Source organism: Lytechinus pictus, chromosome 3, assembly GCF_037042905.1.
Source record: "Lytechinus pictus isolate F3 Inbred chromosome 3, Lp3.0, whole genome shotgun sequence".
NCBI lineage: Eukaryota > Metazoa > Echinodermata > Echinoidea > Temnopleuroida > Toxopneustidae > Lytechinus > Lytechinus pictus.
Genome location: NC_087247.1, coordinates 38022356 through 38048620, shown reverse-complemented (window position 1 = coordinate 38048620; position 26265 = coordinate 38022356). Strand labels below are relative to the sequence as shown.

At 32.7% G+C, this 26265-nt stretch overlaps 1 protein-coding gene across 1 annotated transcript in view; it reads left to right on the top strand.

The window, feature by feature from the left end:
* LOC129255644 (voltage-dependent L-type calcium channel subunit alpha-1D-like) overlaps positions 1 to 26265 on the top strand; it is a 79698-nt gene that overhangs the window by 25767 nt on the left and 27666 nt on the right. The window contains exons 8-27 of the mRNA XM_064096972.1: positions 240 to 275; positions 4564 to 4657; positions 5076 to 5236; positions 10047 to 10272; positions 10937 to 11147; positions 11663 to 11783; positions 12044 to 12299; positions 12728 to 12755; positions 13116 to 13158; positions 13601 to 13748; positions 14336 to 14465; positions 15705 to 15764; positions 16456 to 16562; positions 17497 to 17584; positions 18918 to 19078; positions 19548 to 19694; positions 20271 to 20472; positions 20997 to 21155; positions 22055 to 22165; positions 22862 to 22945. Of these exons, the coding sequence (XP_063953042.1) occupies positions 240 to 275; positions 4564 to 4657; positions 5076 to 5236; positions 10047 to 10272; positions 10937 to 11147; positions 11663 to 11783; positions 12044 to 12299; positions 12728 to 12755; positions 13116 to 13158; positions 13601 to 13748; positions 14336 to 14465; positions 15705 to 15764; positions 16456 to 16562; positions 17497 to 17584; positions 18918 to 19078; positions 19548 to 19694; positions 20271 to 20472; positions 20997 to 21155; positions 22055 to 22165; positions 22862 to 22945 (2573 nt within the window). The remainder of the gene's footprint in view (positions 1 to 239; positions 276 to 4563; positions 4658 to 5075; positions 5237 to 10046; positions 10273 to 10936; positions 11148 to 11662; positions 11784 to 12043; positions 12300 to 12727; positions 12756 to 13115; positions 13159 to 13600; positions 13749 to 14335; positions 14466 to 15704; positions 15765 to 16455; positions 16563 to 17496; positions 17585 to 18917; positions 19079 to 19547; positions 19695 to 20270; positions 20473 to 20996; positions 21156 to 22054; positions 22166 to 22861; positions 22946 to 26265) is intronic.

The window sequence follows — 26265 nt, the reverse complement described above, 5'->3', positions numbered from 1 at the left end:
AACAAATTCATATACACATTCAAGAGAATGACTAATTCTGTTGTGCTAAATCTCATTTCAGTAAGAGAAAAGATAATTTTCAATGATATATGCATTTTTGATTTATATTTACTAATGATAACACTGGATTGCGTTTTGAACAATATCATGCATTAACCCAATAATCCCTATACTTATCCCACTTATACCCTTGCTGCATTGAACCTCCACCCTGATGACCTTTAACCTTTGACACACAGTTCTCTGGAAGAGACTTGGTACCTTAAACACCAAAGGTATTGTAACTCTAGAATTGCATGCATGTTAACATCTTAAAACTATCATAATAATATGCATGTTGTTATTCTATGCGTGGTAGTGAAATTATATCTCTTGCAATGAATGATTTTGCAAACTGTACAAACAATAGTTGTGAGGATAGCTACAACATTTAATCAGGGATTTCTATGACCGCTATGAAATGCATTTTATATTTATGTGCAGCATGATGTATTATAAGGACAGAATTTGTCTCACATGGATGTTGTATGGAGTTAACACAATATCAGACACCTTTCTATCACTGTCATGAAATTAACCTATCGCTACCACTACTCAACATAACTTATAAATATGCTAATGCTATGCTGAAGCATTCCTGACAACATTTTAATCTAATTTACATTATACTCAAAATTAAGGATGAGGTATATTTTTTTGCCATCACTTTATTACATGAATGTGATCTGAAATCAACAATGCATCAATGATAAGGAATGGCTGCTATATGATTCAGTCGTGCATGCTTCCTTTGTGATGTGACGACTGGAGTAAGAGAGTACCGTTATGTAAATATCTTTCAAGCAGCTTACTATGTGCTATCCTGGGGCTGTTTTTTTAAATTTGTTCAGAAATTACTCATGACTTTACACATAATTGGTGACCATGCACTACTTCTACTAAAGAAGATTACCAAATTTTTCCTTTTTAATTTAGTGGCCACGGAGTTATTCCTGTTCACTTAATTAAATTTTGACATTAGATGACTGTTTAAAACCAGCGCTTAAAACTATAGAGATGTGATAATCGCTAGAGGGTATTCATTTGTCTCGCAATCTACTATTTTTGTCACTTGATAAAGAGTTGCAGCGGCACTCGAAAGCTTGTGAACTTGTAAGCTAGTGAACACTTTTTGCGAGAGTGATCACGAATTTCCTAGAAAGCTAGTGAACACTTTTTGCGAGAGTGATCACGAATTTCCTTGTTGACCATAGTAGATTGCGCGACAAATGAATACCCTCTATCGATTATTTCATTCCGCAATAATGAACCTATTTAGTATTATAGAGATGTGATTTAGATTAAAGCTCAGTTGGGAATCCAAATGATTGAAAATTTACTTTGCTAATTTGCACCCAAGAATATGTCACCAGTCGTGTATAAGGTTTTGTGTGATTTACAAACAGCTTCATGAAACGCTCCCTTTTATAGTGCCATTTTTAAGAGAGCATCAGCTGTGTTATATGTGCTTTTGTGTGCTTTTCAGCTTGAATTTCATTAATTGGTGCTTCTTTAAAAAAATATTTTTGCCAGTTGATTTTCTGTAATATAATGGATTTTCTTCTTAAAAATTCATAGAAATGATTGGAAGTTTTGATTAATTTAGAGAAAAAGACGATGTTAAACCCAGCATTTAATACTAATACGACCTTTAATTATAATGCTGTTTGCAGAAAGCATTGTGAAGGTCGTGAAGATCTGATTTGTATAATCACCTATGAAAATAAATGAAGTGATTTCAAAGGGTTTTCATTGGATTGTAGTTTTTACCACCTAGTTCTCTTCCCTCACCATCTTATGTGCAGACATGTAAATCTTGACATTTAAATTACATCCTAGAATAGATCCATGCCATTGCCCAATGATAACAGTCCAGGATATATTCTTTGCTCATGACCTCCAATCCTCACCCTTAGCAGAATATATATGACTACATCAATCAGGCTTGGTGGGCAAGTCCCTTGTTTCACAGCTCTTATATAATCTTGATAAGGGATTTGGTCATGAGTGGAGTGCCAGAAAATGGTTTAAATGAATATTTGACGTAACAGAAATGCAGGAGTTGTAGAACCTATACCTGCATCAATCTCAGAGTGGCACTTCAGGTCCGTTGTTTCACAGCTCTTTAGAATCTTGATAAGGGATTTGGTCATGGGTTGAGAGCCAGAAAGTGCTTAAAGTGCATCTTTGAAGTAACAAAATGAGTCAACACCCTTTTTGCTCTGAAGGAATGATGCTCAAGCTAATCAAGAGTAGGACCACATTAAATGAAGTCATCCATTCATACATCACCCATGATACGAGGCAGCTTAGGCTATCTGTCACAAAGAATTTGAGCCAATTTTCTACCTCTAGAATGATGTTGCACTCCAGTTGGAAAGGTTAATTGGTGTGATGACATCTCTAGTTCCCAGGCCTGCGTGTAGATAGAAAAACCTATTAGGAGCTAAACCCATTCACACTACAAATTAATTATTGCTTTATGATTCAAACTCTAAATGCAAAATTTCAAATATGTTAGTTTTCTGGATGATATTTTGATGACATTTTGAATAGTCATTCCTTTGAGTAATTTTTATAGTGTACTTTGTATTTTTGTAATTTGAATAAAATACCAAATGCCATGTTTTGCAGTATTACATGGTCCAAGCTACCAAAAAACATCCAAGGTTATCATTGATTTATCATGAATTCATCTCAAGCATTAGGCCTGTTGATAAATGACACGTCAATGTAAAGATTTGAGTCTCATTTATCTGGTATGAATTTTTTACATTGGCACTTTTGACATTAGTTCATATCACAAATTAAAAATATCAAAATTCACCAATTCTTAAGCATTGAAAGAAAAAGGGTAATATTGCCAAAAGAGAAAGGGCAGGTAAACTTATGGTTATAAAAATTCATTTTTTCAGGGGAGGGGGGCATCATGGCCAAGCAAAGAGTTATCAACAGTGGCTGTCTATTAGATCGAGCCATGGTGTACTCATAAAAAATAAAAAAAAATCATAAAAATCAAAGATAAAACATGTTCAGGCTTCACATTCCATGAGACCAAGGAACCAGAACATAGATATTTCCTTATTTTGTGAACAAGCATGGTTTTACTAATATATCCATTTAAACCTGACTGGGCAAAATATATTGATAAAAGGGGGGGGGGGGGCAGTGACTAAGCACTGCGTTCAGCCCTTATCAAATAAAAATTAAATTGAAAGTGTATCATGATGTAACCTTATGTAATTTTGTTTTTTCTTCAGGAAACTGCTTCAATGCCATTGCTTTTATGATATTATGATATCCGGGTTTAATATGTCTTAATGTGTTTTATGCAACTGTGATGTGTTATTTCTCTCATGCATTTTTTTGTCAGTTCGTGTAATGAAAATGTTTGTTATGATGTGTTTTTTTGTTTGTGTGGCCAAACAGCTAATAGCAATATTTTGATTGTGCTTTCTTTGTCCTTGCCAATATGTGAGATTGCAGCTATTTGTCTGTATATGTTAAGAGATGTTATCAGCTATTCATTCTATTTACAGGCTGGGTTCATCAAGTTTGCAGACACTGGTATTCTGCGTCAATTTGCTGTTTGTTATGTTTTGTTTGCAAAATGCTTTCTGTTGTGTCATTGTGCAGTTGATGAATATATGCTGAAATGTGTGATTGAAATTGGAATTATGTAAAGCTACACATTGTTTGAAAACAAATAAATGTTGTTTGGCATTGAAATTTTTTCTTCATTATAATAAAATAATTCTATATTTCTGTTTTTTATTGTTTAGAATGAAATTACATTTTCCTTTAAACTATGGTCACATCCTCGTGAAGTATTTGCAAATTTTTTGAATTTGTATTTAAAAAAAAGAATATTTGAAGAAAGTTTTATTGTATTATCTAAAAATTGTGATATTAATTTCACCTTAGTATTTTTAATCTAAAAATAAATAAGAGCAATTCTCTAATGTTGCTTCAGATTTTCCATTACATCTCTTTACATCAATTTTCAAATCATTTCCATTATCATCATCATCATCTCATCACCACCACCACCATCAACATAATAATAATAATAATAATAATAATAATCATCATCATCATCAATATCACTGTCATTATCACCATCATCATCATCATCATTATCATTATCATATTATCCTTATATGAATCATACATTATCATCCATTTCATGGAAATTGGTTTGCTGGCATATCCATTCTAAAACAGAGAAAGAGGTAGAGATTGAAGACAGAATAATTTTATGTACAGGTACTTTATTTGGAAAAACCATTAAACCGGTCAATAACTTTATTGTTTCATCTTATTTTAACCTAGATATTTTGTCAAATACTTGGATATCAACAGTTTCATAAAGACTGACGATAATATATATGGATATTTTCATAATGGATTAGATGTGTTAACTCCAGTGAAGAAGCACATTGATCCTTTGTTCCTTGTATGTCAAAATACATTACATTGGTTTTCTTGTTGGTGATCGTTTATATAATATATTTTGACATGCAGTTCCAAAACCCATTAGCGAATCAGATTCAGATGATAAATCAGAAGAAATGGGAAGCAGTGAAATACCTCAGCAACAATGGATGCAGAAAGAAAGGTAGACATTCTTTTAAAGTAATCAGTAAAGCAATAGATAGGGAGAGAGAGAGAGAGTGGGGGGTAGGAGAGTAGGAAAGGTATGGAAAGAAAGATATAATGGAGGGAGAGTGGGGGAGAGAAAAAGAGAGGGGCAAAGAGAGAGAAAAAGAGAGGTAGATATGTTTGTGGTTCACAAGTTTGATAGATGATTAGGCAGCGTACATGAAATTAATGTACATTTCCCATTCATTCAAACAAAAGTATTTTTACTCAAACCGCTTCTCAAAAAAAAAATTGAAATTTTTTCATGTTTTGTTTTGTGTTTCTCTCCCCATTTTACCTTCAAATTTTAAGATTTTCTCACAACACATAATAGCATAAATATGGATTTGAATTTCTTACTTTGTAAACAAACAATTTTTTTTTTGCAATACAAGGCGTCAACTTAGACGATGGAATAGAAGGTGTCGTAGGTTATGTCGGCAGGCAGTAAAATCGCAAGCATTCTATTGGATCGTCATCATCATGGTCTTCTTCAATACAGTGATCCTAGCCTCGGAGCACTATAACCAGCCTTCGTGGCTCCGAGATTTCCAAGGTATGTATAAAGATAATGTTTTGATTTATTTATTTACCAACAATATTCACATGTTTACAGTCTATGAAACAAATTGCATAACAGTTACACATGTATAAAATACCATGGTATATGGGACCAGAAAATAGAACAAGTGCTAATCGAGCCTTGCCCCACAAATATTATGAAATGCACATTTAAGAAGGAAAAAAAATTAAATTGTAATATATTCCTTGTAAAGGGTTATCATCAACATTTTTTTAAGTATCTTAATTGTATTATCTACTGTAGACTTACATGTTGGCGGATTATGTATACAAATAACTTTTTAGAGAATTCCTAAAACTTTTTCTTTATTTCTTCAATTTTATTTCAACTGGTACTTTATTCCAGAAATTGCTACCTAGAAAAGAAAGTGAAAATTGACCTTGAGTTGTTTGTAGTCTTGGAAGATTTACTTGTTAGATATTAGTAAATCCTATTCACCCAGGATAGCACCTTCAGCTATGGGTAGCACTTTCAGCTATTAGATCTTTCAAGTGGGTCTTGCAAAATATATAATAATCTTTTCTTTATTTTAATAAAGAGTGCTTAATAAGAGGGAGAAGAACACATTTTCAAAATATTCAGTATGACACACAGCAAGGGATCAAACTAGTCTGCAAGCACAGACTCATATTTGTCACTTTAACCAATTATACCATGTCCAGAATGAAGACTAGATGCCAAACCCTATGTCTGTGTCAGCCAGTCACAGTAGGGGAAGGCGGGGTAAGTTGAGCATAGGGGCAAGTTGAGCCACCGTCCCCAGGCCAATAATGAATGAGTCAGACATTATGGTGGTGTCATGTATTGATGACCCATTACATAACCCTTAAACCCACCACATTGTTTTCAACTTTGAAACAAAAAGTACTTTTTTAGAGGGAAAAATACAAATTTCAGCCAAAAAAGTAAAAAAAGGTGTGAAATAGATAAGTGCTTTTTACACACACACTTCTTTACAAATAATAAAACATAAGAACAACATTGTTAGTCCAGGTATGGATCTACATTCTTGTCACAGTCTCTTACATGATGGATACATAAGAAATGTGTGGATGCGAAATTATTGCATTAAGTTCGGACTGGGGTAAGTTAAGCCAGCAAACATGGGGCAAGTTGAGCCATGGTAATTATTATGGTAATGTAAATAAAAACACAATTAAACCTTAAAAAGCCATCGATATGCAGGCAGAAAAGAGCAAGTTCACATGGCAGTTCTTTTACTTTTGGAGAATGTTATTATTTTTAGAGAATTAGCAAGTGAAACGACTTTAAATAAAAAAATTGACATGCTGGTCCTTCCCGCATACATTTTGTACATAGTTTTTGTGGCTCAACTTACCCTCGAAGGTGGCACAACTTACCCCACAGATGGGGCAAGTTGTGCCACTTGACATCGTTTTTTTTTTTAAAGGTCACAACGACTTTCAGTGTGGGGGTAGAAAGTTGTAAATAGGTGAAAAAGATTCCCAAGAATCACATTTAAAGGCAAGGTACTTATTTCTAAAATATTATTAGTCATATCAATTCTATCATGCAAAATGCAAAAAGTGTCACAACTTACCCTGCCTTCCCCTACATATTGAATCTAGTCTCACTACTTCAGACTCTGCATCATGAACTATGTATTGTGAGGACCAAGGGTCTGTGCCTGCAGACTAGGATCAAACCCAAAACATTCTGCTCTCGTGGCAGGCATTGTATCAGTGAGCAACTCAATCATACCCTGCATGATAAATTTGATTATGATAACTTTTGTATATGGTTAGTACCATAGTAACAGCCAGTGCTCAGCAGCCAGTCAAATCAAGCTTTCCATAGTCATTAACATAATATAACTTTGACCACACTCTGAGAGTATTTTTATTTTCAATGCAAAAGTCTGAAAGATAAAAAGGAACACTTTAAGTTCTATCTATTTAAGATATATTTCTCATGTCCCAGCTACTTATATAAACTGGACACTGATGAATTGAACCATGATATTTCTTGGCATGAAATATCTGGTTTCTCACCCTAAAGACTTTTGGATGTATGAATAGAAAGTATTTGCCACAGAGGAAAAGAGCAAATATTATTGAAACATGTTGCAGTGAACTGATATTTGATTAATTGCCAATTAATTAATTAGTAAATGTGATCATTTTCAGTTATTTAAAATGATATTGATATTGACTATTTGACATATTTCACATAATTATGAACATAATACAAAAACAATTTAACATCTGAAGAAATAACATTGTATAAAAAAACAAGATGTGGCAGCATTCATCTAAATCCAATAATACAGCAATTTGAAATCAAAGATAATTTAAAATATGGTGAAATATGAGGGATCCTGCATAAAAAGCAAAGCTTGTTAGGTCTGCAGGATCTCCAAAAATATGAAGTCTCAATTTGCCACTATTTGCAACTATTAATCAGCCAGTGCACATTAACAATATTTGTAAAAGTTACAATATAACCTATACAGGAGAATTATAAGAATTAATCAGCGTCAATTTCAATTTACGTTTGAAAATATTTAGAGAGGCACTATTTACCACTTCATTGGGAATACTGTTCCAAAACCCGGGGGGGGGGGGGGGGGGGGGGGGGCACTTCCATTGATGAGTGGATACCATGCGCGACCACGGGGTCTTGAAAAGAACCCTAAACACGTATTTTCCATATTCTGAAAATGCACCCCTTAACAAGTATTGGCATGTGAAACCCTACCCTTAACAAGTATTGGAAACAAATACTATTGGCAAGTATTCCCAGAACTGAGCCCCTTAACAAGTACAGCGATGTATTTTCCATATTCTGAAAATATGCACCCCTTAACAAGTATTGGAAACAAAACGATACTCTTAGCAAGTATTCCCTGAAATGAACCCAGAAACAAGTACAGAGATATTTTATTGTTATGTCACGCGTCTGTCGGTCGTCGGTTTTACCTATAGACACCATTATTTTGGTTTAGTACGGCCCCACCTTCCACACCTCGCGCAAATCGGACTCTAAACACGTAGTGTTGGGGCAAAAAAGACATCCTTTATAAAACATTTTGATTTTGTTTTATCATCCCCGCATATTTGACCCTAAACACTATTTTTCCGAGCGAAATAGATACCCTTTTTTCAATATTTTTGTGCTTTTGACACCCTTATCACGTTACGTACGTAACGTGCCCTATCTTGAAAAAGACATCCTTTTTACGTGTTTTTTTGGTCGCGCATGGTATCCACTCGTCAATGTAAGTGGCCCCCCCGGGCCAAAACCTGGGTCCTTAAAAAGCTATCATTCTCTGACCGAGGAGAGTACGAGTACGTGGAAGGTGATAAGAGTCACGTTGCTGGGTGGAATACGTGTGGACTACATTATTCCTTTGAAACATAGGCGTGAATATATCAGGCAATTCATCTTTTGAAAGCTGAAACATAAATATTCCAACATGAAATGAATATAAATAAGACATTTTAAGTAATTTATTTTTGAAAAATAAAGGATTTGTGTGGGAATGATACCCAACTTGATTGATCACCCTAATTGCTTGTTTTTGTATTGTGAATATTTTGTCGATTAAAGTTTCCCCAGGACAGTATTCCATAATTCATATGTGATGCAACAAGTGTGAAATATAAATTTTTCAAAATGTAATCAGGAAAAAGAATATTTTAGTTTATTTAGAATGCCAGTGTTTCGAGAGGATATTCTTTACATATTTAATGAATTTGACATTTCCAAGATAATTCATGATCAATGTAGAGTCTTAGAAATTTGGTAGAATCAATTTGTTGCAAATTGACGTTGTTTATAACTACTTGGCCAGGCAGAGATTTCAAAGAGTTACTGAAGAGCATAAAATTTGTTTTATTTACATTGAGTGATAGCTTGTTCGCTTGAATCCGAGTCTGAACCAATTGCAATTCTCTATTCAAAATGGTAAGGAGTGAATTTGGGTTACGGTGTGACAAAAAAAGATTAGAGTCATCTGCAAATAAAATAAATGACAGGTAATTAGGTGAATTATTGAAATCATTAATATGCAAAATAAAAAGCAGTGGGCCCAAAAGTGACCCTTGTGGTACGCTGCAAGAAATAGTTTTCATGTCTCATGAGTGAACTATCAAAACAAACTGTTTTCTATTAGTTAAGTAACTTGTGAACCATTCCAAGGCCCTTACATGCACACCATAATGGGATAACTTATAATGCAGAATTTTTTATTTATCATGTCAAAGGCATTTGAAAGGTCCAGGAATATACCAACAGTGTGCAAGGAATTATCTATATTATTTTCCACCTGATCAGTAAAAGAAAGTAAAGCATGTACGGTAGAATGTTTTTTTCTAAATCCAAATTGGGAATCGCATAAAATATGACAATCAGACAACCTTTTAAGAATTTTTGACAGGGAAGTAAGGAGAGATGTTGGTCGATAATTGCTGACAATCCGTCTATCACCCTTTTTAATATTGGAACAACCTTAGCTACTTACATATTTTTAGAAAGCAAGCCAGTTTTCAGGGATTGGTTAAATATAAAAGTCAAAGGAGTCAAAATTTCACAATTGTTTTTGACAAAATATGTAAGTTCATCGCACCCTGTACAATCCATAAAATGGATGATAACATTAATTAGATGGATATAAGGAAAAAACAAGAAAATAGTCATGCATAATCATTGTTTATATATTATTAATGTAGCTTTTAATAAAGTTCCCACCTTTGAGAGTAGGACATACTGTGTGATATTTGTATTATCAGTAGGATATTTGTTTTATTGTTTTTCTATGCAGACTTTGGAAATTTGTGTTTTGTTGTGATATTTACGGTGGAGATGATAATCAAGATGTACAGCCTGGGTCTACAGGGCTACTTTGTATCACTCTTCAACCGGTTTGATTGTTTTGTGGTGTGTAGCAGTATCATAGAAGTGGTCTTAATCTATGCCCATATCATCCCTCCCATTGGTATCAGCGTCTTGCGCTGTGTCAGACTACTCAGGGTCTTTAAAGCAACAAGGTTAGTATAAGTACTGATAATCAGTCTAACAAAATATAAATTGATGATAAAATTATGGTGATGATGATAACATAAAAATATTTGTTGTTTAGTGTGTAATCTTGCTGTAGGATTGGTCGAAATTCAGTCACATGATAGCATTTAGTTTCCCTGTCAATCATCACTTGCAATGACGGAACATTTATGTATCTGATCACTTTGCCCACCACCATTATCACCATTGATTATTTGCCTACAATCTTTGACAAAATTTTGTTGCACTATGAAGCTGTCTTGTCAATACAAAAATATGTTTAATGAAACATATGTTTGTATCCATTGGCTAAACTCAAACTTCTTTGGTGACTTTAGCGGGCCTTAGTGTCTTTCTGTAGCTTAAAAAATAAACAAATGATTTCATTTTCTTTTGACATCAGTCAAAAATGTGTACTATCACTTCCTAGGCAATATAAGTGTATACACTATCTTTCCTTAGTAGCATTATACATCCAAATAGCAACTAAAATGAATATTTGTTCCATTGCTTTACCTCTGGCAATTATTTGCTTAGTAATGAATGCAGAAATCATTGGTAATCAACATTTTTTTTCTATGTATATTTAACTTAGGCTCTGTTCTCATATTTTTATCAATTTTCTTCCAATCATGTTCTTTGAACTCATAGATATTGGACAGCGCTAAGGAACTTGGTTGCATCCCTCCTCAACAGTATGCGCTCCATCGCTAGTTTGCTTCTCCTTCTATTTCTCTTCATCCTCATCTTCGCTCTCTTAGGAATGCAAGTCTTTGGAGGCCATTTTAACTTTGACAGCACGCAGCTAAAGCCTCGAAGCAACTTTGATTCCTTCTTTCAGTCTCTCTTCACAGTGTTTCAAGTAAGAAATCAAGGGGCTTTGAATAATGACTGCTTTCATGGGGACTTTGATACCATGAAGATGTTTCCCCATTAATAGGTGTTGTCCATCACCCAGACTAGAATAATTTTTTTAATGATATTATGTATAACTACACATGAATAAGGATTAAAGCACAGTGTTAAGGGAGAGAAGATTCCATTTCATGGGCTAAGTTGTGAAATTTAAAGCTACCTACAAATGATAGAGATAATGTATCCAAGAATTGATTTAATTGAATCAATTCCATACTCATTACCATTGTATTCTTATTAACATATTTCATTATGAACATACAATCCATAAAATTTGATCTCACTTGATATGTAGTGTTAGATTAATCAATGCTATGATATATCTAGAGTTTCTAGTTCTTTGCAACAGTCTTCACTCTAAACACTTTGAATCAGAAAAACACCCAAAAAGGATACATAATGCTGTTTTTTCTAACAGGGCAGAGCTGATATTGTCTTCTTTTCCATTTCTTAATTTTTTAGATCTTGACTGGTGAAGACTGGAATGAAGTGATGTATGATGGCATTCAGGCTTACGGTGGAGTCAAGTCAATTGGATTCCTAGCTAGTACCTATTTTATCATCCTATACATATGTGGCAACTGTATCCTTCAATAAATGATGATGATGGGTGATGATGATGGATGATGGTGATGATAATGATGGTATTGATGATGCCGATAATGATGATAAGATTATCTCTTGGTATCTGTTTGATGTGTGATTGAGCGAATGTTCCCTATCTGCATTCTGAATTTTTAATTAAGTGACTCCATACTTTTTACAACTAAATACTGTGGCAGCGGTGAGATGAATTTTATCCTGTTGTGTATGCATTCCTTGACTTTGGACTTCTCCACCTAGACATCCTTCTCAACGTGTTCTTGGCTATTGCTGTAGACAATCTTGCCGATGCAGAATCCCTCACAGCCTTGGAGAAGGAGAAAGAGGAAGAGAAGAGGAACAAGTCCATAAGAAGAGCAAATGAGTTTGATCTTTCTAAGCAGCTGCCCCCAGGTGTTGATCCTAAGGGAGTGATCCGGGGACCCAAGAGGTTACAGGAGAAGCGTAAAGCCGTTTTCAGCAAAGAAGCAGATGGTTCATTGAATCACAAAAACAAGTAAGATTCTTTTATTTCAATTTCTATGTTGAGTATAAAAATGTTATAGTTGGAATGAGTCTGTGCATTTACAAATTATGTTTTAAGTAAAGTATGTAACTTGTGACTCTTGGCATCCACCAACCAAAAATTTCAGTTAGAATGCACATAGATCATAATTGGATAGGTGTATCTACCGATAATTGATCTGATAACATAGAAAGCATACTTTTTAATCGAAATTGATTAACTTAATGCTTCCAGCATATCAGCAAAAGCTTTTTACCAAATCAATTGAATTTTCTTCGAAAAGTATTGTCATGCTTGTCACTTTTATCATAAAAAACAAGAATTATTGTTCTTAAGGCATTATTCTACGTATGAAGGAATTGTTGTTGAATGTTTTATATGTGACGTTAAAATATTTTTTTATATTTTTCCCTTACCAGGTCACAAGATAGTGAAGAAAAAGTACATGTGAGTATATACAAATTCAGTTCAGTTACTACTTTTTAATAGAAGCCTAACATGTTATCTGTACTCTATGATGCATATCCCCACAATATTCTCTTGGTATTCTTAGAAAATACTTGAACTTGCAGAAAAATTAAAGAATCAATGTTCTTCTGCAAAATAATTTTCATGAAAATAAGAAATTATTTCATCTACCTTCTGTGCTAATTCAAAGATCTGATAAAACAATATACTGTATTTATTCATATCAAAATTTTTTTAAAGCGATAAACAAATAATATCCTTCAAATTGTCAAGTACTTTAATCATATACAGGAATTTTGAACTTCATGATTACTTGTTTTTGTTTTTGTAAATACACAGGTGATTGATGAAGATGATGTAAAGAAGTCTCTGAAAGAACCAGGTAAAATATATTTTATATCTGTATCCAACTTTGTGTTTTTCTAAACTATATTACTTCATGTACAGTTGATCCCCTCTCCCTCTCCCTGTCTTTCCTTTCCCCTTTCATCCTCTCTCTAAAAAACTGTATATCCATCGATCTATCTCTTTTAATATAATCTGTATACATAACCTTTTCATTATTCACACCTAAGCATATTTCTTTCAGTCATTTTTCTGTCCGTCTTTCGAAATTGCTACCATTTAACTAGTTATTATATTTTACCATTTGAATTATTTATGTTATTCTCTAATTGAGAAGGCATCAATTACTGGTATTTATCAGTTTCTAGTACCCCGAAATTCCCAAATCGAAGGAACATACCGGAAGATCCTGGTGCTAAGATTCTATTTTTATTGATTAATGTTAACTCTTATGTTATTTCATGATTATTCATTTTTAGATGAAGATGATGAAGAAGAAGAAGAAGAAGTAGAGACTCTCACCACAGCTTCAGCAAGACCAAGAAGGCTTTCAGAACTCAACATACCCACCAAAACAAGACCCATGCCCAAAGCAAATGCCCTTTTTGTATTCTCAAGTTCAAATAAGTAAGAAACAATTGGACTCCCCTATATTGTGCACGTATCTGCCTTATGTACACAACCTTATTATGAAAAATTAACTGTTGAATATGAAAAAAGAATAAGTATGTTTGGTACCACTAAATCCTTTAAAAGTGTTGAGTATGGAATGCTGCATTTTCCTTTAAAAAGCAGTCGAGACAGCTCCAACATGTCTATGTCTTTCTATAGAAAACCCAATTTCTAGGTGTCAAAAACATGAACTATGACATATACTCTTCATTGAGATGTCAAGGATGGGATTAAAGAAAGTGTTTTAACCAATTCAATTTTTAATGATAACATACAGAAGGAGTACTTCTTGTGATATGAATGTTTCATACTAAAATATAGGTTTTGAAAATAAGAGTTTCTTACTGCCTATTTATCTCCGTACATGAAAATATTATGTGTGACGAAAGACAGAAACATCTTTTGCACTATGGAAGTGTCAATGGTTATTGTAACCCCTCATCGGCAAATGTAAAATTTCTTTAAAAGATTCAGGATGATATAATTTTTAGAACTTACGTCCGGTATGATAGAGTATTCTTTTTGATCTTGTTTACTTGCAGATTTCGCCGTTTTTGTTTTATGCTCGTGAATCATCCTTATTTTACCAATGTGGTACTGGTTTTAATCCTCATAAGCAGTGCCATGTTGGCAGCTGAGGATCCAATCGATGAGAAGGGAAATTTAAATAGGGTAAGTGTAATACAAGATCTGTATGTACCATGTTTCATAAGAGATACAACAATATGTGTGATTGATTTGATCTGTAATTCTATGGTGAGACATGTACAAAATGTTACAATTGATTGGAAGTGTTTACTGTATTCAATTGAATTCAAGTAAACATTTATTTTCTTCCAATTGACATAACACAGGTTACATCCAATTCCATATAAAATGAACAAATCAATAATATAGTAATATAGCAATTAATGTAAATACAATATGTAATTTATGTACATAGAAGAAGGTGTAAAAAACCCAGAAAGCAGCAGGTGCTTGTGTCGGGATACACCTGTAACTAAACAACAAATACCAAAAGATCACTTCAAGCAGATACAAACCAATAGCGCCATCTCAAGTCCTCAACTACTCATACCTGGCCAGTTTTCTGACCCATAATGCTAGTTTAGTCTAGTAACATAGACCCAGTTGAATGATAACATGTTGATTAACTACTCAATACATTTATACCGCAATAATTATGTCAGTTAACAAGTAGAGAAACAATTACTTTTCCTCTCAAAACATTCTTGTTTCTCTATACAATTATAGGTCAATTTATTTTATGTAGTATTATAGATATCTGAAAAGGTATATTTTAAGACTATGTATTTATAACACTTAGTCAATGAGAGACCCCACACAGTTCACTCCCCCTTTTAGGTTATATGTTTCATGCACTAATGGCATCTCTGATAAGAACTTTGAATATTTGAACCAAAAGAAAAAGGGTGAATTAGTGCTCTAGCTGTTCTTATTAACATTTTAACATCGCTATAATCATTTATTCGGCAATTAAGTGTTAAACTATTACTCTATGAGAATAATCACAATTGAAATGACACTTGTTCAAAATTGTGCACCAATTTCAGTTTTGAATTCATTATTTTTCTTTAGATTTCATGGTTTGTGAATTTAAATATGACATACAAGTTTACAAGAAAGTCTTTCTCATTTCATTGTAATCAAGCCTCCATAGTAATTTTGATGCAGTGTCACTTAGTTATTCATTTATGCCATGTTAGAAAAAACCCAGCTACTTTGTAAAATTAAGCTTATTGCATAATTTTATTTTATTTCAGTTATTGGTTGATGGTAAAATAATGGTTATTAACCTTCAAATATTTATAGCCATGAAACAGGTCTTAAATGTTGGCATATGTTGTGCATTTGATGTTTTATACTATTCATTTATGTTTATATCCACAGATCTTGAGCTATTTTGATTACGGATTTACTTCAATATTTACAATTGAAATTCTTCTTAAGGTAGGCACCATATGACATGAAATATGTATGGGGTTTAATGCAGTTTTTATTTGCTTTGCAAAGGGGAAAAAAAATCAGTATTAATTTAAAGATAATTTAAAGTGTTCATTTTATGAGTTTAACCCTAATCCAACTCACTTCCAATGTCAAAATTACGTTGTTTTTTGTCCACAAAATTCTTTTGTGAATCAGTGATGTACTGAATATATCTGGACTTGTTGATTAGTGCTGTCAATGAACACTCTGAGCTTGGAAAGCTTCATATGCATTGTCTCCTTGGAATAGATAAACACACCGGCCATGATTTGGTCTACTAACAAATCAATTGATCCCTAACATTATATTGCTCCTTAGCAAATATGGTAACCAACAAGTGCATTGCAGAATGTATCAATAATGATTACATGATTAATGCTTTGCTCTAGTAGAGAAATTGTTTTAAAACTTCCATGCCAATTTTGTCCAAGTGTCCCTTTTCTCTGCAGAATTTACTGCTTTTATGATATATTCATCATCGATATATATATTATCCTGATAATTGGCTGCAGTGAATCCTGTACAATATCTCAATAAAATTGATTTTATTCTGGTGTGATGATGGTACAATTACTAACAAGAAAAAGGGTTGATAATTTGCATAATCAAAATTTCACTAATCCATGTTTTCTTTCTTGAATACAATTTTCTAAAGGTTGTTGCCTATGGACTTGTTTTCCATCGAGGTGCCTTCTGTCGTAATTCTTTCAATTTATTGGATCTGCTAGTTGTAACTGTAGCCTACATTTCAATCCTATTCAAGTAAGTATACCCCTTTATTTAATTTGTAATTATCTTCAAGCTTATAAAAAAAAATCTGTAACTTTAAAAGTTTGTGCGAAATTGGACACACGTTTTTGTAAATGGTAGATATAGGCTAAAAATAATACTTATTTTTCAGATCTTCACACATGATCCCCGACCTGTGAATGACCCCTATGGAATTTATATGTCATTTTCAATTAAAAGTTTATTTCAGAAAATTATCCTTTTTTTTGTTGTTGATCATTAAAGAAAAAAAATCAAGTCCACACTTGGTATTTGATCATAATGCATATAGCATTTTCATTTATTTGATGTACAATTAAACAGCAATGTGGTTTAAATGCCTTGCTCTAGGGCATAAGTGTCGTGCCCGAAATCAAACCCCTGATTCTCGGATCTCGATTCAAGTGTCTTGGACCACTCAGCCACGGCACCTCCACTGTTGATCATTGGTTTACAAGTTGGTATATTACTGGAAGGAGTGTCGATTTCACATGAAAAACATTCCCCATACACTCATTTTATGTTAATTTCATACAGCTGAAATAACTCATTGTAGTTTTCATCCTGTTGTAAATTTCATTAAAAACACCTGTTCAAGCAAAATCTCTAGTAACAGAAAGAGTTCAAGTCATCTAACCTATATTTTCAAATTAGTTGTTTTTCTGAAAGACTGAATTTTGCAGTAAGATTTATCAGGATATGTTTATAAAGGGAACACAACAAAGTGATTAAATGCTGCAGCTTTTTTTTGCTATTGGCTGTTATCATAATGGAACTATGATTTTCTTACTGTTAAAAAACTCCAATACAATTTGAAAATAATGCAAACATTCATTTCCCTGTTTGTAGCGTTAATACTTCATATGATTATCTTTTAAGCATTTTGCTTTTGTGTATTTCATCAGTTGACTTGTTTGATTATTTTCAGAGATCAGAAAATTTCAGCAGTGAAGACTCTGAGGGTTCTCAGGGTACTTAGGCCACTTCGAGCGATAAACAGAGCTAAGGGGCTTAAGGTATGACATATTTGTACTGTATATTATAGCTATTTATTTTCAATTAAATTGTCAAACCAAAATTGATTTTGTGTATGTATAAGATTGATTTTTTGTAACTTTTGAGCAATAAAAAAAAAAAGAATTTGTAGAAGTTTTAACATAGACGCCAGAGTTTGATGTTATATTTCCTTTCTTTTCTTCCTTTCTTTTCATAGAAAGAAATAGAAATTAGATACTTTTTGAGTGCTCAAGTGTCAAATAGATATTCATGGGGGAATGATGAATGTATATACCATGGGCAACACTGATTATTTGTCTCAAGTAAAGCATTTGATGTATTGAGACATTTCTTTGTCTTGAGACACTGATTGTTTTTGTTTCTCACTTTTGGACAATAGAATGTCTTTCTCTCAGTTTCTGTCTTGTAGGGAATTGTCTTGATCAAGTTTCGGGCCGTGGGAGCCATCGACGAGACATTGAAAAAGAGCCCAATTTCAAGGAATAAATCTCACTTCTTTACCTCGATCAATCTATTAGTTGTTATGTGTCTTATGTCTTGTCTCATTCTTGGCCAATTCTGAAATCATTAGTCTTGGTCCAAACAATGTGGGACTATACTAAACATAATTTGATGCATAATTATATAATATTGACTGGCCTTGAGGTGAACATCAAATATATTGCCCACAAAAGGATCATATTGGCCCGAGTGTTTAGACGAGGACAATATGGTTCTTTTAAGAGCAATATATATGATGTTCCCTGAAAGAAGAGCCAGTCAATATTTTTATTATCATCCAAATCAGACATCTAGAGCAAAAGTCATAAAAATGTAGATATATCTTTTAAAAATATTGTTCTACTGTGTCATGTTTATATCAGGGGCCAGGCTCTGCACTTTACCATTATGACGTACTTTACCTAGGGACGCATATCCAGCGCTCCCGGATCCAGTGTTGTCTTCATTATGACATATTGTTGCTGCGTGGATCATTATAAAGCGTATCTCTTTGTATCCATCCTCAAATGCCCGGATGTGAGACCAGGGAAAATACTCTGAATGGAAAGTCAATAAGGGCATAGCAAAATACAAAAAATATACTTATCCCATCCCGATGTTCAGAAAATCTAGGGCAATACGGTTTTGTAAATTACCAGCTCAGATGTCTGATACGGGTAATAATGCAGTATATTGACCAGAGTCAGTGAAAGAAGCTAGTAGTAGTGACAAGAGTCTGACTGACTCTAGCTAGCATATAGTCTTAGGTAGATATCCAGACTCCTGAGAATTATTATATTTTTTAGCATCGGTATTATCATTGCTTTGTATTATCATCATCATTATTAACAGCACGTGGTTCAGTGTGTATTTGTGGCCATCAAGACGATAGGGAACATCATGCTTGTTACACTGCTCCTAGTCTTCATGTTTGCCTGCATTGGTGTACAATTATTCAACGGAAGGTTCTTCTCCTGCAATGATTCCTCTAAGCTCTATGAGGAAGACTGTCAGTAAGTACACAAATAGAATTCATCAAAAATATATTCATGATATCAAAATTTAAACATTCTGGTGATTATTTCATAAAGATGTACAGAAGTTACAAAGGAATCCACATACGACTGGTGATCCTTTCTTGTGGTGAATGATTAAACCGAGTTTCATTGGTGTTGACTTTACTCATGAGAAATGATCACCAGTTGCATGTAAAGTCATTTGTAACAAATGAACAGCTTTATGGTAGGGAATGGTATTGATTTTTTACCTGATTGCTAAGAAAGCATGAATGCTTGTAAGCAAGCAACCATCATTTATGAAATACCCATCAGAAATATCCTTTTATATAATGACTAGATACTTTATCAAGTGATATCCATAGGAATCCCACTTGGGGTGAAGCTTTGGACACAATATGCTATAATTTCAGAAGTTTAATTGATCTAACCACTAAATGCTTATATGATATTTTTTTATCTGCAGAGGCCATTATTTTGTATACAAGAATGGGGACTTGAATCAAGTATCGGTTGAACAGCGTGTATGGAGTAAGAATGAATTCCATTTTAATGATGTAGGAAATGCAATGTTGGCTCTCTTTACTGTTGCAACGTTCGAGGGATGGCCAAAGTAAGTATCTCCTGGCTATTTGTACAAATATGTTATTTTAAATATAATGGATGAAATAAGACATATAAAATTACCATGTCTTTTTCTTGTTGATGTATTCCATCTAGTTGCACCAATTTGTTGTCTAATTTTACTTTTGATGAATTCATATTTTGTTCATCTAATGCTTGGATAATGCTTCCGAGATCAAATATCAAATTCACAAATGCTTTCTTTCAAGAGAAGTGGAATAATATGATTTAAAAGAAGCAGGTAGAAGAAAATAAGGTTAGAAACGTGATATCAGGTAGAAAGTAGTAATGGTATATGTATAAACATATTACAGTGGGGGAAATTATTGATTAGAAAAAGAAGTGCCATGCTTGAATAATGTTTATAAATGTGAATTCCAAACAAGTATTTCAGATCAACTTCCTCTCTCTTACATTTGCAAATGAATTCTGTAATTTCCATTAGGTGTATACAAGGATTGGTTTAGTCTGTCTAGTTGATTTATACATGATTTTACATGCTAATTTGAAGATACTTCTATTCTCTTAATAATATTTCATGATAAAACTCCTCTCCTTTCATCAGGCTTTTGTATGTGGCTGTAGACTCTACTGAGGATGATAAGGGTCCAATTCACAGCTCACGCATGCCTGTAGCAGTATTCTTCTTTGCATACATCATTGTCATTGCATTCTTCATGGTCAACATCTTCGTTGGTTTCGTCATCGTCACTTTCCAGAATGAGGGAGAGCAAGAATACAAAAATTGTGAACTAGATAAAAATCAGGTATTTTTAAAATGTGTTTTCTAATAATTGGGTATTTAAATAATTGTGCATTAATTGTATACACGCTTTGTCTGTGCAACATAAGAGCGTATTGCGTGATGCGCTGAAAACTGATGAATTCCCCATGGGGAAAAACAAAACTACCATGTTGCATGGTCTAATGAACAACTATCATTAAAGATAATGATAATTATATTGGTTGGCTTTTCTTCATGGGATACCAGAAATATTCCACTCTTCTCAATTTACGTGATGATCCCCCAACCCGTGGAATATTACTTGTATCCCATTCTGAGTCATCCAATATGAATAATTACATCAACTGGTCTATCACTGACAGAATATACATGTACCTATGATCATTCTTCTTGAGGTTCTCCCTTTGTAAAGTTTCCCCATGCTTGCTTTTAGGCAGATAGTAATAATGACAATAATGATTATACTACTAATAATGATGACAATGATGACATCAGAATTCATAAATGCACGGTCATCTACATCTTCTTTTTGTTTTTTTTGCACAGAGAAATTGTCTAGAGTTTGCTCTGAAGGCCAAACCTCAACGAAAATACATCCCAAAGAATCCAAAGCAACACTTAGTTTGGAAGCTAGTCACATCTAGGGGATTTGAGTACTTCATTTTTGTTCTCATCATGGTCAATACTATTATTCTTGCCATGAAGGTAAGTCTTCATAACTTCTGCTTTATTTGATTAATTTATTGCATTTGAGAAACTGGATCCAGTTTCATGAAATCTGTTATCAATAACAAGTGATAAATCTAAAAAAAAATGTTCTTAGACAATCAATTTGGATTGTTTTTGTAGTTTTCATTAGTAAATTTGAACTTGTTATTAGTAACAAGCAATAATTGTTGCCACTTGACACCAAATAGTGCACATAAATTCCTTCCGGCCAGGGTTTTACTACAAGCTAATAGCAGAGTTACTTCACTTAAAATAATCGCTATTTTCAAATAGTGTCCCAAGATAGCCTAATTGATGAATTTTTTGTTTGATATATTTCACAAGTCTTTAGAAATTATCTCTAATTGTGTAAATGGTTTTTCAGTTGATTCTCTTTATACTTTAGGCCTTCTATCTTGGTATTCAAAAACTGAATTGCAAACTTTTAGTCCTTAAAAAAAGATAAACTTGAAACATGTCTGTCTCATTTTTCCCCCTTGTCTCTATGGTTCATGAAAACTGTAACAAATGTTAATAGCAACAGAAAAACAATTAACTTTGTGAGAAAAAAAAAGATTTTAGTAATATCAATTAGAAGAAATCTTATGGAAGAATTATTTCAGTTTTTATTTTATGCTCTAATGGCTCTATAGTGTGTCAAAAATGTAATACATTTGAAATGAGGGTTTGGAAAACATGAATTAATTAACAAATATCTGATATTTGATAGGCACTTATGCTCTTAAACTGGCATATTTATTAGAAATCAATGTATTACAGGTATATATTCATTCACTTTTGGCTTGAAGGTTTAAGAATTTGTATGATCCACACAATGTCTTCCTTGATCAAGCTAATGAATATGCTCTTGATTTTTTTTCTTTCTCATTGTAAAGTATCGCACACAAACAGACACCTACAGGAATGTACTGGATTACATGAACATTGTGTTTACAGCTGTTTTTACTGTAGAATTCCTACTCAAGATCATTGCATACAAGCCCAAGGTAATTAGTTTCTTTTGATATTAAAGGTTATGGTGAGTAGTGGTAGCTAAAAGGTTATTTGCATGAAACTGATCAAATGTGATCTCATAATTCGTCAGTGATTTTACGAAAGCGGCTCGTCTAAAAAACATTTGAAATGTGTTCCAAGTTTGGAAATTTTTCTGATGCTCATTAATTTTGCACTCTGAAAAAAAACCTAAGCATTTTTTTATACCAATTTAAAGCATAAATTCTATGATTTTATTACATGCAAAATTTCGGACACAAATTCCTATTTATTTTTTTTCCATATTTGAAATGGAAGTCAAAGGTATGCATTTCAGAATCTGTTAATCAACAGATTTAAAAGATTAGAATCACAACTGCTTTAAATTTTGATCAAAATGCATCACATCTATGCTCACTCAATTTCTTGATTTCTCTCTTTCCATGTATTCTCATACTAATACTAATAATAGTGTTTTTGTAAACACACATCTCTCTCTCCCTTCTTTGTCTCTTTCCCCGGAAATGCTTTAATTCAAGACCAGCAATCAAAATGTTCTACAGGTCAATATTTTTTTTGACATGGTCCAGTTTTCTGTAGTGTTGGGGAGGTGGAAAATACTAAGCACTTTCACGCAAAAAAATATTTGGATTTATTATTCTACTGATTTTTCTATTTGAAGATTTCATTTCTCTTTTTCTTTTCTACAGAACTACTTCCGGGACTATTGGAACTTTTTTGATTTCATCATTGTACTAGGGAGCATCATAGATATAATGATAGACATGTTTAGTGTGAGTATAAGAATTTTTTTTTTACATTCCTCCTTTTCCAATGATAAATAAGAGAAATCTTTCAAAATTAAGAGTAATTAGAAATGATAAAATTTCGATAAATGGAGCAGAAATAAGCAATTTTATCTTAATGTATGGAATATGCTTGTTACTGTATGCATTTTTTATCATGAATTCATAGATTAGGATCCTTTTGTATGAAAATCTAAGTGTTTTTGAAATCACGTAAGTTGCTTTCAGACTGCAAACACCTGATATTCTTGGATTGGGAAATTTGCCCTTATCTAAATCAGAAAATACCAAGTGTTTTTCGCCAGTGTGAAAGTAAAATATTCTCAATATTCCCAAAAGAAAATATGTAGTAGGTACCTGTTACAATTATGAGAACTTTTGCAGGGATTTTCGAAGGTTGCGGGTATTCGCACAGTGTGAAAGCAACAAGGATTTTCATCCCAGCTCGTACTCTGTTTGTAGGGTTGTGTTTGCTTGGGTGATACAGCAGTTTTGAACTGTGCACAACATCTGCTATTCAGAGCATACGTGTGCGTGCTTACAATTTTGAGAACTTACTACAAAAGAGTCTGGCTTGGGCTGTGGAAAATCAATGCAGAAAGTAATTATCAGTTATTTTGAGGCCTAACAAGTTCTTATAATTGTATGAGTACTTTGTTTTGAGAGTACCTTTACATCACTGTCAACAGGAAATGCAATTAAAAAATCTCAATTAGACAAATTCCTAAAAAAAATCATGCTGTATTAAAAAGTTGTTTTTTAAATTATGTTTTGTAGTATCCCATTAGTTCTTTTTGAATAAATTTGAATTGATTTCAGCAGAAATATTCCAATTCATGCTAAAAACTTGCAAAGAAAGATTATTTGGATGTTGCTGAAGTTACTTCTGTATGCAAAATGTAAAATTATGGGACCTTTTAGACCATGATACATTTGCATGATGGCATTTTATAAATTAATCAAGAGAATGCTGCCATGGAGACTCAAAGGAACTATGATGCATCATGGCTCATTTCTGCATGCATGGTTTCTAGGTCATATCCTTATTAAAATGTATCTTTCTATTTATACCGCATGTGAATCCATCTAAGTAAACATATTTCCTATTAATTGATTCAATGTTTTGCATGGGAACATATTCAGAATTCAATTAACAGTGAGTGATTTCAAGTTTGATGTTGCTGCTGGTATTTGTTTTGGAAGCACAATTTCTCTGGCTCCAACACCTTATTTTGATTTACATGAAGGATTTAAATCACATTGTTGATTGCTGAACACCTAAAGAGATTCCAGAAATAATTAAATTTCACATTGCTGCTAACCGGTGTAAAATTTGGCCTAGCACCATCCTCATAAGGGTAACACAGCTTTCGAATCACTTACAGGCTCGATCCTTCCACAAAGAGTTATATCTTTCTAATTAATAAAAGTGTTGCTATTATGAAATCATGAAAGGGTTTTTCAGGTGCTGTTAAATATAAAGATTATCTATTTTCAAAGTTTGTATTTGTTTCAGGTGAAATAAAGGTTATGTCCTAAGCATACAATTATTACTAAAAAGCTTATAAAATGCAATGAAATTTACAAAAAATATTTTGAATTTAAAGAATTAGGTCCCAACTTTTTTTTTATTCTGAAAGAACTTAAGCAGTCAATGAACATTCATTAAAATGATATATTCTGATGCCTTTGACATTGGATCATTTCCAAAACTTATACAGGCTCCAAATCAAGTTGGTCTGAAAATGGTGCTTGTTTAATAGATACAGTTAGGTTAACCTTATTCTGCTTTCCAATGACAAATTCATTTGAAAGTAAATTATTGTATATAATCTTCTGTTGAATAAAATCATTTTTATTTGATATATCTGTATAGGTAGATGATTCAACATTTTAAGCCATTTTAAATTCTACATTGAGGATTGAGATGAGCATTTTATTTTGCTTTATTTTGTATTGATAATGTATTTGGGAATGAAATTTTATTAAATTATATTGAATATATGATAGATACATGTTAAATCATTAAGTATATATTTTTAACTCTTCTATTTGTATTTGTATTAGTTTGTTGTAGAAATGGTAGAAGGTTGTAGAAAATTATTAGAATTTGTTTCATATGATTAGTTATGAACCTTGATGTTTCAACAGAAATTTGACCCCTAATATTTAGAGTGTTACAAAGTTAATTGATATTTGCAGCGGTAAGATAATTTATGTATCTAAAACAAGAAGAATACCAGTAAATTGCTTCTCCAAATAATCAATTTGAATTAAAATTTTAAGGAAAGGATAGAATGGAAAAGTATGGTTTATTGATATAAAAATACAGATGGGGTGACAATAAAAACATATACAAATTATGTTTTACGTCCAGTGTATATGCATGAACCATATCCTACTAATGAATAGACCATTTTATTCTTTATGCTTGAATCAAACAGCTGTGAAAGCTATAAAATTCATCTATTAACTACTAATATTAACAAATCCTGCTTGTTTTTTCTTTGTTCTGTTTATTTTTTTACCCTTTCCCTAATCCCTACCAAATTGGCAACCCTATCCATATAATACCCATCTCCTGCCTCAAACAACCAATCAAACCATGGCAAAATAACTCTACAAAAACAGAGGGTTGGTGATTTTTTCCTTGTTTTGTTTTAAAAAAGTTTTCCTTTTTGTTTGAGGTTTTGCATGCCCATTTGATTTGAGAGATTTTTTTTTCATTTTTTGTGGAACTTGGGACATTAGAAGGGTCTTTCATCTGGTGGGTTTAAAAAATAAAAAAGTACTGAAAGTAGCTATCAAAAAATTAGCAATGGTATCATGAAAGGATAAAAAAATAATATAACTAAAAAAAATTATCTGTTCAAATTCAAATTTACTGAGATCTAAGTCACAGAAAAGAATTCTTCCATGAATTGTTTCGTTCTAATGGATCTTGAGAAATAAAAAAATAGTTCCTAAGTTTATAAAATAGAAAAATATATATCAGACTGTGTGATATCTGTATTTTTTTTCAAATATTAATGCATTTGGAAATAGTTATTGTAGTGTGTTCTTTTGTGTGCTTTATATTCACTTCTTGCTCTGGTGTTTGCACAGCTCACAAGATTGTATGAGAAGAAATTAAATGAGTTTAGTGCTGGCGGGGTTTCTTTTTTTCCTTAGTAAAGTATATTTTATTGGGAAATTGAATAAGTAGTCCTAAATTTCCTATGGTATTCTAAGGGTAACATTATAAAATATAAAATAACCTAAGCTTTAATATAAGTTTGATATTCAAAATATGCAATAATCAGATTAGT